Source organism: Lynx canadensis, chromosome B3 (genome assembly GCF_007474595.2).
Source record: "Lynx canadensis isolate LIC74 chromosome B3, mLynCan4.pri.v2, whole genome shotgun sequence".
Taxonomy (NCBI): Eukaryota; Metazoa; Chordata; class Mammalia; order Carnivora; family Felidae; genus Lynx; species Lynx canadensis.
This window is the reverse complement of record NC_044308.2, coordinates 81,344,440-81,357,975: the sequence shown is the minus strand read 5'-3', so window position 1 is coordinate 81,357,975 and position 13,536 is coordinate 81,344,440. Positions and strand designations below refer to the sequence as shown.

General features: G+C 36.1%; 1 protein-coding gene across 2 annotated transcripts in view; it reads right to left on the bottom strand.

Moving 5' to 3' along the window:
• NUBPL (nucleotide binding protein like) overlaps nt 1-13,536 on the bottom strand; it is a 226,491-nt gene that overhangs the window by 33,209 nt on the left and 179,746 nt on the right. For both annotated transcript variants that reach the window (XM_030318898.2, XM_030318897.2), the window contains exon 7: nt 11,929-12,022. In XM_030318898.2, the coding sequence (XP_030174758.1) occupies nt 11,929-12,022 (94 nt within the window). The remainder of the gene's footprint in view (nt 1-11,928; nt 12,023-13,536) is intronic.

The window sequence follows — 13,536 nt, the reverse complement described above, 5'->3', positions numbered from 1 at the left end:
AAAATATAGTATAATAAAACCTCTTTCTCAAGAATTCCATGAAGAATTTTCTATCCATTTCCTAGAGTAAATATCCAAGTCCAAACAATTAAATAATATTTTTAAATGCTATATTCCAAGTTACAATCTTTTTTTTTTCTTTAACGTTTATTTTTGAGAGACAGACAGCAAGCAGGGGAGGGACAAAGAGAGAGGGAGACACAGAATTGGAAGCAGGCTCCAAGCTCTGAGCAGTCAGCACAGAGCCCAACATGGGGCTTGAACTCATGAACCGTGAGATCATGACCTGAGCCGAAGTCAGATGCTTAACCAACTGACTCACCCAGGCACCCGTGAGTTACAATCTTTTTAAAAGACTTTTTAACACCTGAGATTTACTATAAAAGATGGTTTGACAGATTCTGGCAAATATGTAAACATCCTAAACAATAATTATTTAGAGTATTGTTTTAATAGCTAATTCTCTTGACTATCAAGAGGAAAATCTAGAACTGCCTATCTGAATTTGGGTCAGAGTTCAGAGTAGTTAAACATTTAAAACGCATTATTCTAGTTGTTAGGCTGATCATAATTACACCAGTGTGGAACTAGTCAACTGTGCCATTATATGTCTCAGGGCATAAATTATATCTAATTCCCATGCTTTATTGAGAACTTCAGTGTTGAAATCTAATATGTACAACAAAAAACTGCTCATAATTATATTTAGATAAGTAATTCCATACCTTACAACTCTGTTGAGTACATCAATATAAAGTCAACTAAGACTTAAAAGAACAAATTAACTGCTATTATTTTTTTGTTAATTTTTTTAATTAAGTTTATTTTGAGAGAGAGAGAGAGAGTATGTGCATGTGCAAGGGGAAGGGGCAGAGAGAGAGAGAGGCAGAGGGACAGAATTCTAAGCAGGCTTTATAATGTCAGCAGAGTCCCATGTGGGGCTCCAACTCACAAACTGCAAGATCATGACCTGAGCCGAAATCAAGAGTCAGACGCTTAACTGACTGAGCCACCTAGGCACCCCCTAACTGCTACTCTTAATGTTCACAGTAATCTAATATTTACTGCTCTGATTCTCCTAGATTTATTTAAAGACACTTGTAGTAAAAGAAAATAATCATTCAAGTTCTGCTAGCTTAACATAAATAATACCAAATATATCACTGTTTATTAACTACAACATAGATTCGCTTTAGCATTTTTAACCACCCCCCATCTTTCTTCTCTGCAACCCCCAAATTTTCTTAATTATAAAAATTATTTGGGGGGTGCCTGGGTGGCTCAGTTCCTTGAAGCTTTGACTCTTGATTTCTGCTCAGGTCATGATCCCAGGGTCATGGGATCAAGCTCCGTGTTGAGCTCTGTGCTGAGCATGGAGCCTGCTTGGGATTCTCTCTTTCTCCTCCTCTCTCCTCCTCCACTCACACATGCTCGCTCTCTCTGTACCAAAAAAAAAAAAAAAAAAAAAAAAAAAAAAAAAAAAAAAATATATATATATATATATATATATATATATATATATAGCTGTAAGATCAACGAATGTCCACTAATATTAGTATCTGATTAAGCAAAACATGATTAAAAGGCAAATCTACCTCAAATGTACCCTCAGACTGTGTTTCAACAGGAAATATAAATAATTCTTTCATTAGTCACTGTTTTGGACCCTCTGCTCCATTCCAATAGAGAGTTGACTACAGTCACAAAGGGATATGTTTTATTAATTTTAAGATCAATCATGATTTTGCTCACTTCAGAAACAAGTTCTGAGAGGTGCTTGGGTGGCTCAGTTAAGCGTCCGACATCAGCTCAGTCACGATCTTGCGGTTCATGTGTTTGAGCCCCACACCAGGCTCTGTGCTGACAGCTCACAGCCTGGAGCCTGCTTCAGATTCTGTGTCTCCTTCTCTCTCTCTACCCACCCCCCTGTCGCTCTCGCTCTCACTCTCAAAAATAATCATTAAAAAGAAAAGAAATGGATTTTGATACAGGAAATTATGTTAATAGCTGCCAAAAAGAATTATAAAAACACAATAATTAGTGGAAACCACAGTAGTTCAAAATCACTGGTGAGAAACAGAGTGTGCACTTTGGAACTTTAATAAGAATTCAAGTTCATCAAAGGAATCTGCATGTATGTCTGCTTTTAGGGACAAAGATTGGCTCTTCAATAATGGAATCAACAGGGAATGGGCTTCCAATCATCACATCTTAATGATGTTAATAAAGAATTCACCAGGGCAATCCAGACGGCTGGTCACTAAGGAACCACTCGGGACAAGTGAGATTTTCAGATTTTAAAGAGCTCAAGCTGGAAACAAACAACTCACACTCTTCACTCATGCTCGCTTGCTCTCTTACTCTCTTCCTCCCCTCACTTCTGATGTTTCCAGTAAAATTAAGATAAAATCGTTGCTTTTTTCCAGTCTTGACTCCATCTTTAATGCTTGTCAGTAAACACCTTGGGGAGCCTACAACTACATATACATCTCTACAACTCAGAAAAAAAGCTCTTTTCCTCTTCTGTGAGAGTCTGTTCATGTTGCACTCTTAGATTTAATATTTTGCATTGCAAATTCTGTTAGATACATGTATAGCTTGGCATGTCCATGCCCACAGTGCACCACCACCTCAGGCTTTTTGTTTAATCATGAAGCATATCCCTTTTTATACATATTCTTTCTCTAATACAAATCTACAGAGAAGAATTATTACTCCCCAATTACCCTAACTTTATTTAACCAGGTATATTCGGGAAATAGAGACTAAGACTTTATATGGAAAAGCTTTGTTCCATTTCCAAATACTATTATATTTAAGATGTGAAGATATTCTTTAGACCTAAACTTCAGATTCTGATCAAATTTCTAAAATCTATGATCACGTGCAAAAATTTTTAAATGATAGACTGTGGGGCTTGTAATTTTTCTTACATATAAATGCTTAATGAATTTAAAAGTAGTTTTTAATATGAATCTGACTACCCATTGGTCATTATACTATTCATTGACCTTTAAGACATTAAGGAATTTTAGCTGTTAGGCATATATCATGAAGGAAGTCCCCAGAAATTTCCTTTTGAGGGAGAGACAGCGTAAGCAGGGTGAGTGGCAGAGAGAGAACTAGGTAGAATCCCAAGCAGGCTCCACACCGCCAACGCAGAGCCTGATGCGGGACTTGAACTCACAAACCATGAGATCCTGACCTAAGCCAAAACCAAGAGTCAGTTACTTAACCAACTGAACCACCAGGCGCCTGAGAAGTGCCCAGGAATTCTTAAACAATGAAACTGAATGAACTGCCTTAGAAGCTTCTCTTCCAAACACAAGCTAAATGATCAAGGAATTCCAGCATTAGATAGGTTGGTCGACACAAAGTGATTCTGAAAGTTAATTACGTAAGAATCATTTGAGGAAGGTTTTTTGGGTCTTTCCATGTCATAATTCAGAATTTCTTAATTCTCAAGCTATTTCTTTGAACTGTTAAGTGATACACTGTAACTTCAACTTATATGTTAATGTAAACACAAGAGCTTAAAAAACTGATTTTTTTGAAAATTAGATTGGAAAGTGTAGTTTATAACCAATGATATTATATTTAATTTTATAATTTGATTCCCAATGTAATAGGACTGAGGTTTTGGACTGAGTACTAGGAATGCCCTAAATAATAAAACCCTGGAACACAGTCTTTAACACTTGGCTATAATTTGTATAAAAACAAATTTATTTTGAAAACAATTTTTATAATTTGATAAATAAAACAATAATTCTCTTCTACATCATGCAAGTCTTGACAAATATACATTAATTATAACTCTGCCCAATATTTGCATGGACACATGGAAGAAGTCCAAAATTGATGGTCTCCTTCAAACTTCCATTCTGCAAATTGAAAACATAAATGAAGGTGTAAGATCTCTGACTACTAGAAACAGCCATGACCTCAGTCTTCCACCTTTAAAGTATAGCATGTTTCTAGCTTTTTGGTTTGAGGTCATCATAAACTGTCAAACTACAGGGGAAGTAAAGCACTAAAATCCAAAATAGCCAAATGTTTTTCCTTCAATTTTCAAGGGTTTTCCAAAGGATTAGTACTGGATATTTAAAGGAGAATTATTTTAAATTTGAAAACAATTAACAAGGGAAAAAACAGTTATTTAAAAAAAAATTAAAGATTTTATTTAGGTTACCTATTCCTTTCAGATGGTAAATACCAGATAAACAAGGAAACTATTTCAAGAGATGGCCTAAGGTAAGTCATTTATGTAACAATAGCAACAATAAGTTTCTGATCCTCCAAACCCCAGTAGGTTTTCATATTATCAAAACTACTGTCCAAATTAGCAACCAAAGAGTGTTATCATAAAAGACATCATTGATTAGACCAAATAAACTGCTGGTAGAGGGCAAAACACTAGTGTGGACTTGTCCAGCTTTTTCTCATGTGTCTTTGATAAGTGAATAGGAGTTCAGTTAGTGTAGCAATTGCCCAATGCCTTTCACAAGCAATAAATGACTTTCACTTTAAACAGTGAGTGAAATATTAAAGTGACTTAATTTAAAATTCCGACCTCATCTCATTTAAATGAGTGAGAGGCAGAAAGGCCTCTGGTCTTCCTTCTATCCATACGGTCCAGACAGAAAGGGCCCTAGACAGGAAGAAAGGGCATCACCTTATTTTTGTCATTTTTAGTCTGCCAGTGTAGCTTCTCTTGAGCTCAAACATAGCATATTATCTAGCTGACTACTCTGCCATATACAGTAACTCCCTCTCTAGGAGGGACCCATATACTAGGACTATTTGGCTGCTTTCTGTGCCACTTCTGCCCTTCCCTGAAAGAAAAAGAAAGGGAACAAAGAAAGGACCATGATGGCTTCCCTCTCAACTGCTCAATCTTTGTCCCTTCTATTATAAAAACTGTTTCCAAAAGTTTCACTCCTACATCAATTTTTAATTAATAAAGTGAAGGGCAACTTTTGTTCATAGCTCTATCCTATCAAAATAAATTCTTCCATCTATTATTCCCCACTATACAAAATGTACTTCTATCATTGCTTATCTACAAATAAATATTCTGTTCATACACTTGATAACAGTAAAATTTTACCTTGTGATAGTATGGATTTTTACTACTTTGTACTACTAGTATCTGTATTGGCCTGCAGACTTTTGGAGGGCACAAATATTTGCTCTGCATTTCATCTCCTGCAAGCCACTAATGCACAATTATAAGGAGGATGACCAAGAGGAGATGGTGTTCTAGTTATTTTGCACTTGCTGCACTTCACTTCTTCCCCTCACGAAGCTCTGCTTCATTCCCCACCCCTCTCTATCCTGATCAGTGCCTGGATAGCTGGTCTCTGTGGACTGTACCACCTGAGTTCCCTTACCCTCTGGCTTCCAATAGGGATCTGCCAGTAGGAGGTACCAGCAGGATATAAGACTCTGAGAGGAAAAAGAGATTGCAGTATTCTTACCTACCTCATGCACTCCCTGCCTTGCAGTAGTTCTGGCCTTGGCTAAGTCCCTCTGTGGCCACAGCAGCCAACAGGCAGACCCTCTTCCATGGCTCCAGCAGTCCCAAGGTACTACCGACACAGTTCATTCCCAGGCCCCATTAGGCAGAGGAACAGCAATAACTTCCTACTGTCACTAGTCCCTGGGTACTTCACCTTCTCTTGCTGGTTTCCTTAATGCTGCCCACACCTCATTACCAGTCCCTTCATTAACTTCATTCTGTTAATTCCTTTTGAGGTATGTCATCTGTTTCCTGTCAGGACCCTGACTAATACAGCTATCATAATAGAAACAACTTATTAAAACTCTCCAGTCTCTTAGAAAATGTGCTTCACATACTTGATGTGAAGCATCCACTCTTCACTTAATTCTAAGAGCTCAAATCAAATTAAGATAGTCTTCATATAGTCATGCAAAGGACTTCAGTTAAAGCAAAGGAGGGGGAAAAAAAGCAAAGGAAGAAAGAAAAAATTAGGTAATATCCATCAGAATTCAAATACTAGCACAGTGCATGTATTTTCAAAATGTTCAAGGCACTTATACTGTTCCTCAAAGAAATATTAATCCTCTTCTATTATGGAAGAGCAGATAAGTGTTCAAAAATTCCTAAGAGCTCATGTCTTAAAAAACCCAGAAGTCAACCCTGGAATGCACCCAACTCAGTGTATGGCAACAACTAATTTACAAGCTAAACAAACAACAAGCAAAACCCCAGCAAACTGTATCACTTAAAAAAGAAAAATAAAAGGAGTAAGAAAAATAAAACCAGCACTGACAACTCTGCCTTTTTCCCATGGCAAGTTCAACAAGAGCAAATCCAAAGACTATAATTGGTTATTTCCCATCCTTTATTCTGTCTCTTTTCCCTCTAGCAATTACTACAACTACTAGGTATTTGTAATGATTCAATAGCTCATGTAAGCTCAAATTTAAATCATTAGCCACTAATACTGCTGTCAACATATTTATTACTGTGTTGGTACACAATACTTTTAACACAAATAAGAGGAGGGCTTTTTTTTCCTTCAAGTTTCTTCTTATAGTGAGCTTGTCATCTATTTGATAGAAAAAACAAACAAAAAAGGGAACTCATACAAAGAATTGCTAATTAGCATTCAGAAAAAGGATCTTTTTGTTTATATAGGTCTGCCTCCATAAATTTTCCAAAAGGATGTCTCTTTCCAAATACAAAACATATCATTTCATTTCATTCTCAAGAATGGCTTAGACATATGCAAAGTTGATACAAAGGCTCTTTCTAATTCACATCTCATCACCACCATCCCACCAAAAAACTCTTTTAAAGCCTTCAAGTAGTTTCTAAAAATATATACATTTAGATAGAACTTCTACATTCTCTAATTTGACCCTTTTAAGTCTGTTGTGTAGGCAGATATTCCATAGGTAAGGATAAAGAGAGAGGCAGTTAGCACCTTACTAAGCATCCCTGGAAGTAAATGAGAGAATTTATTATTGTCTTAGAATGGAGCAATGCTAGTGATTCTCACTACTAATTTAATACAGAGCCTGCATGTAACCAAACAGCAAGTGTCCACATGAGCACTATTTCCCAGATGCCAAAACAGATACTAAAAGGTATCATCTGACCACAAAGCTATTATACATAAAGAGGAAAAAGGACAGCAGAAATAAACCCTTAAAATGAAAGTATGTTTCTCGCAAAAGGAGAGTAAAATAAAATGCATGTTTTTAATAAATACTTTTTAAAACTTATACAAGAAAACACCTGGATAAGAGCAGTTGGGGTGGAGGAGATCACAGGAGTGAGTCAGCAGGATGGTAAGAATGATAAGGAGGTACAAATCTGTTTACATAAACAGTGATAGCTAGTCAAATAGCTTTGTTATTTATTCAATCACTATTAATTGCATAAGCTACTGCTCAAGGTACTGTAAGTCCTATGATGAACAGGAAAAAGTTCTTGCATTCAGGCAGCTTACATCCTATTTGAGAAGATAATACAGATACACAGATAAAACACTCATTCCCCAATTCAACATTTCCTGAGTGGTTACAGGAAGGAACAGAGTTTGGCACTGTGAAAAATACAAAGAAGAATGAAACAAATCCTTAGCCCCCCAGGGAGTAAACGGTCTGTTACAGAAGATAACACAGTTATGCAGGTTATGAATGGAGAACACGAGAAGTGCTACAGAAGTGGTCTAAATGAAATGCTAGGTAAATTCCAAAGAGAGAGAAATGATTCCCAACTATGGATAGGAGAAAGATGACAGGGAGTAGACATTTGAAATAAAGGGTATGCAGGATATGGATACCCACTGATTAGAAAGATAGTCTAAATGAGGGTCAAATGTATATAAAGACAGAGCCTTTGTAAGGGAGGAAAGAGGGGGCAGTAACTACATAAGGGTTTTGGGAAGGGATTCCAGATTATGTGAAGGAGTTTGGCAGGAAGAAGAGGGAAGTCAAATCACAGAGGGGCTCAAATGGGAGTCTAAAAGGCTTATATGTTTTATAGGATATAGGACATAAGAAAAGGTAGAACACAGTATCTTAAAAGAGTTCTAAAGTCAAATATAAGAGAAAAGGAAAATTTCGTTCATAATTAGAGAAGAGATAATTCAGTTAGGCCTAGAAAGGCAGATATGAATCTGACAGGCTGTTCCAGATAATATAAACTGATGAAAGCCATGATTCAAGCCACGCCAGCAACTCTCTGGTTTGGTACACTTCCTGGGAGACAGCTCAGATTTGTTACCTATGAAATGATGCTGGCCTGAATTAAACCAAACCTCAGGAACTCATAAGCATTTAATACACACAAGTGTGCATGCACACACACACAGACACATACACACAATCACAATCACATGTATCCTCCCGTCTCCTACCCCAACCCCATTACATCCTTTTGGTAGGATACTTTTACTGCTGGATTTTTTTCGAAGTATAAAATTAAGATATAGTCAGTATAGAAAATCCAGTCTTTTCATTGTTGTTAACTTTAATATTGACATAATAATCCACAGTATGAATGTACTAACAACTGACCGCTACAACTCTTACTGATAGCCAGCATGCCTGGAAACTAGCCAAATGATCTGCCCAAAGATGACAGTGGTCTTTCCAAGAATCATTTGGAGCTCTACTCCTACAGGCCAAAGGAAACTGCTTCTAGACTGTCTCCAGACCTTCCCTGGAATAGACAAGTTAAAGAGGCTCAAAGCAATCTCTCAGGAATTGAAACAGAAACAAAAGTGAACCTAGTAAACACTCATACAAACCGTTGGCTGTATATTTATCATATAGGATTGCACAGGTTTAGGCATATTCATGAACAAATTTATTTTTATCAGAGATCAATGAGAATACAGTAATTTCTACTTAAATGGGTTTGAATAGACTAGAACTAAACTCAGAAAATCAGTGAGTCAAACAGTGTTGGACTTTGTATTAGAAAAGTTTTATGTAGAGGTTGAGAGCCTGGGCTTTACACTTTATCAGAACTGGTGTGAGCCTCAGGTAGGATCCATTAACTGTATGATCTTCGGAAAGCTGCCTAACTCTTCAAATATTTAAGCAAATGAGAAAATATAATACCTATGATAATTAAATATAAACTTAATATATCAAAGACTGTCCTTAAATGGTAGTTTATTAATAACAGGCAATAATCATGGCACCAATTTATACAGAAATCTGTTCTTAAAGAATTACTGCTTTCTATTTACTTTTTAAAAATTTAAATATATACATGCTCATTAAAGAAAATTTAGAAAACACTGATAAACAATAATTTTACTTCCAATGTTCAGAAATCACTAAATTTATGAATTTTCAAAAGCAGCGTTAATACCTGGCCCTATTTATTTTTAATGGATCAGACTTGGGAAGTAAAAGGTATATTACGTTTCTATAATAGAATTATAAACACCCGAAGTTTCATTTTCTGACTTCTTCCCCTTAGGCCAAGAAAAGCAAAGCAAATAAGGTACGGTGCTATCTTGAATGCTCTACAATGTATTGTATTTATTCTTTAATGCTTATCTCCAGGGATGCCTGGGTGGCTCAGTCCATTAAGCATCCAACTCTTGAATTCTGCTGAGGTCATGATCTCACAGTTTTGAGTTTGTGCCCTGTGTGAGGTTCCGCAGTGAGTGTGGAGCGTGCTTGGGATTCTCTCTCTCTCCCTCTTTCTCTGCCCCATCCCTGCACTCTCTCTCTCTCTCATAAAATAAATAAATATTTAAAAAATCTCATTTCCATTAAGTTTTACAATTCCCCTCAAATCCATGATCTCTTTGTCCTTTGATCCCCCACAGCACAGATTTCAGATTTTTCATACATCACTTTTTATACTCTGAATTGTAGATCTTTTCAGAGTAGACACTTGTTCCCCTGCCCTTCCCCTTGCTCTGTCACCTAGAGCTGGGGCTTCTAACCAGAGAACTGTGAGCCTCCTAAAATGACACATTAAAATAGTGTTTCTGTAGGTACAAATACATCTTCCTGCAGAAAACCCACATATTAATCAAATCTCAAAGGTCTGAGTATCAAAAAAGGTACAGAACTATGCTCTAGGGAAAATGCTTGTGATTTAATAGTCTGTGGATCCTCCACAGGGCTTAGAATCTACCTTTATATGGATAAATATTTGTTGATTTAAAATTTTATTAGCAAAGTATAAAGCCAATATTAGATATATCAATATTTATCTATCTTTAAAAATATATTTTCCTTATTCCCTCATCTTAACATAAAAAATACTGTTTCTGAAAGAATGGTGGCTACTAGGGTCTAGGGAGAGGAGGGAATTAATAGCTATTATTTAACAGATACAGAGTTTCAGTTTGGGAAGATGAGAAAGTTCAGTAGTTGGATGGTGGTGATGGCTGCACAACAATATGAATATACTCAATACTACTGAACTATTATGTTTTACCACCACCACAACAAAAAAATACTACTTTTTATTATCATATGATATTAATGACCTACTTATTATAGGGCAGACTCTTCATCAAAGGAAGTGAATAAAGAAATATTACTGGTTAAATTTTAGCATATAAGAAAGAAATCTTCAAAAAAGGGAATCTTAACCTTAATCTACACACTGTTGGTTTTAGAATATAAGCATAAATTCTAAGAGTGATATAATCATAAATCCTGTCCAAAGAGAGACGCTGTTATCTGAGTAAACAAAAGTAAATTTCTTAGGGCTATCAGTTTATCTGTGTGAAGTAAATTAAACTGTTTCAAGGTACCAAGTCCCAGTTCAGGGAACACATGATAATTTCGCCCAAGTGTATCAATATATTATCCACGTGAATGATGTAAGCATTTTGGGAGCATGCAACAGGAATTTCAAGGTGCTGAAAGCACATTTTATTCAATAAATATTTAGCGAGCATTCTTAAGATTTAGAAATATAAAATTCCCAAAACTACTTAAAAAAAGAAAAAGCAGACTATCTAGTATGCTGATTCTGAAAAAGGCACACTCAACTACTTTCCTCTATTACCTCACTTTACTCCCATCTCTTACTTTCTAGCTTGCCTCACTAAAGAAGAAATCTCAGACTCCAATAAAGTTACATATAAATTTAAATATCAAAAATATTCATTTTATTGCCCTTTGGGGCAGCCTTAAAAAAATTCATCTTAATGATGCTATATTGATATTTCTGACTAATGTGTATATCTTATAAAAAAATCTAGCTTCTAAAACTTTTGATGATTAAGCATCAGCAGTATTTCTTGGTTATTTATTGCCAATAGATAGCTGATTTGTAATGCCATTTTAAAATTCCATTACTTTCCCAAAGTGCTTATAAATAAGAGAAATTTACAATTATTTCTCCACTGGAATTTAGGAAAATCCTTAGAAACAGATTCAACATAAAAGCTTACAACTGATATTTAAATTCCATATCATAGAAAAGATATCTATTACCAGAATGAAATGTTGTGTAGTTGATGTAAGCTAGTATGTTTATTGCTCTCTTGACTTTAACATCAAATAATTAACTGAATATAAAACTTTCCCATACTCGTATTTACCAAAAAGCCAAATTTCCCTAATGTTCACTTGTTTTCAGTATTTATTCAATGAATATTTACTGAGTGTCCACCATGTATCAGGCACTATGCTGTCACTGCATGACAGCTGTGAAGCAAACAGCAATGTTCTACCTAAACAATATTTGTTATTGTTTCTAGAACATAGATTTATAACACCACCATGTTTTTGTAAATACATTCATTCTGCTAATATCTTGAAAAACTGAATTTATGAATCTGATCTCTAAAGACAAATTTATAAATGATTGTTTTTGAGACATAAAAATGTTTGCCTGTCATGGAGTCTGTTTCTCTGTATGGCAATGGCAAAATACCAAAGACAGCACAAATTAAAGTTTAAGATTACCTGAAATGGGAATATTTTGTGAGACTGATAACTGCACATCTCCAGTTCCGGGTGGCATGTCAACAACTAAATAGTCCAGATGACCCCAATCTACCTAAAAACCAAGATGACACAAATAACATCATTATATAACAACTGCAGTGAATTAGTGATGCAAACAAAAATAAACATATTAACAACAAATCTAAAACAACAGTTTTCACTTAAGCCATTACTAAGTGTAAGGGACTATGCTGAAGGCTAAGGATAAATGAATAAGTAAGGGGTGGCTCATTCCATTAGGTGTCCAACTTTGGCTCAGGTCATGATCTCACAGTTCGTGAGTTAGAGCCCTGCATCAGCTCTGCACTGACAGCTCAGAGCCTGGAGCCTGCTAAGGATTCTGTGTCTCCCTCTCTCTCTGCCCCTCCCCTTCTTATGTGCTCTCTCTCTCTCTCTCTCTCTCGTTCTCAAAAATAAATAAACATTTTTAAACAATGAATAAACAAGAGATCAGTTCCTGGGTCTAGCAGGCCCTCTACTAATGATACAGTAAAATTTCCAAATGACCCCTTCTCTCTTGCCCCCCGCCCCCAACACATACCTACATACACTAAAGATGAACCCATTCCACAGTAGACTTCTATTCAGGACCAATAATTTATTTTCATTGGGAAAAGCCAATATTTTACCTAGGAAGGCCTTAGTTTTGTAACCTTGGGTTTTTAGATACAGCATTTCCTATGACAGATCCTAATATAATTTTTTAAAGTTTACTATTCCTTCATAAAACACACTAATAATAACCAAAACTTAATCAAAAGAAAAATTTAGAAACAGAACTAGACTTCCAATACTATTAACATTTTGATTATTTCTTTCCAGGCATCTTTCTAAGCATCTACACCTAGAAAATTCAGCTATATTACCAAGTCCTTAAGGCTCAGCCTCAATTTATATAGGCCTTAAGGATTCCATAGGCTCTTTTCACCTTAGATGGCTTCTCCCTCTAAGTCCACAGTACGATCTTTCCATTTGCCTAAGGTGGAAGCATGGAATCATACTTAACTTTTCCCTTTCCCTCACTGGCACTAGTCACTTATTCTGCCTTTTAAAAATCTCTCAAGTGTATTTACTTTTCTCTTAACCCCTTGCCGAGAACCCAATGGAGACAACAATCATCTTTCACTAAACCGTCCCAGTGTCTCTGCTTTGACATTGTCCTTCCAGTCTGTTCCTACACCACTGAAAAATGGTCCATATAAAATGCAAATCTGTTAGTGCCATTTTTTGTTTAAAATTCTTCTATTTCAGGGTATGTGGGTGGCTCAGTTGGTTAAGCATCTTGAGATCGGCTCAGGTCATGATCTTGTGGTCATGAGATCGAGCCCCGCATTGGTTCCTGGGCTGAGTGTGGAGCCTGCTTGGAATTCTTTCTTTCTCTCTGCCCCTCCCCACTCGCATGTGTACACATGCACACATGTGCTCTCTCTCTCTCTCTCTCAAAATAAATAAGTAAATTTTTTTTTTTTTAATAAAATCCTTCTACTACTTTGAGGATGAAGTCTGAGCTTAAGCTCCAGAACACTCTACCTAGCCTTCTTCACTTGCTAATTCATCCTCATTCTT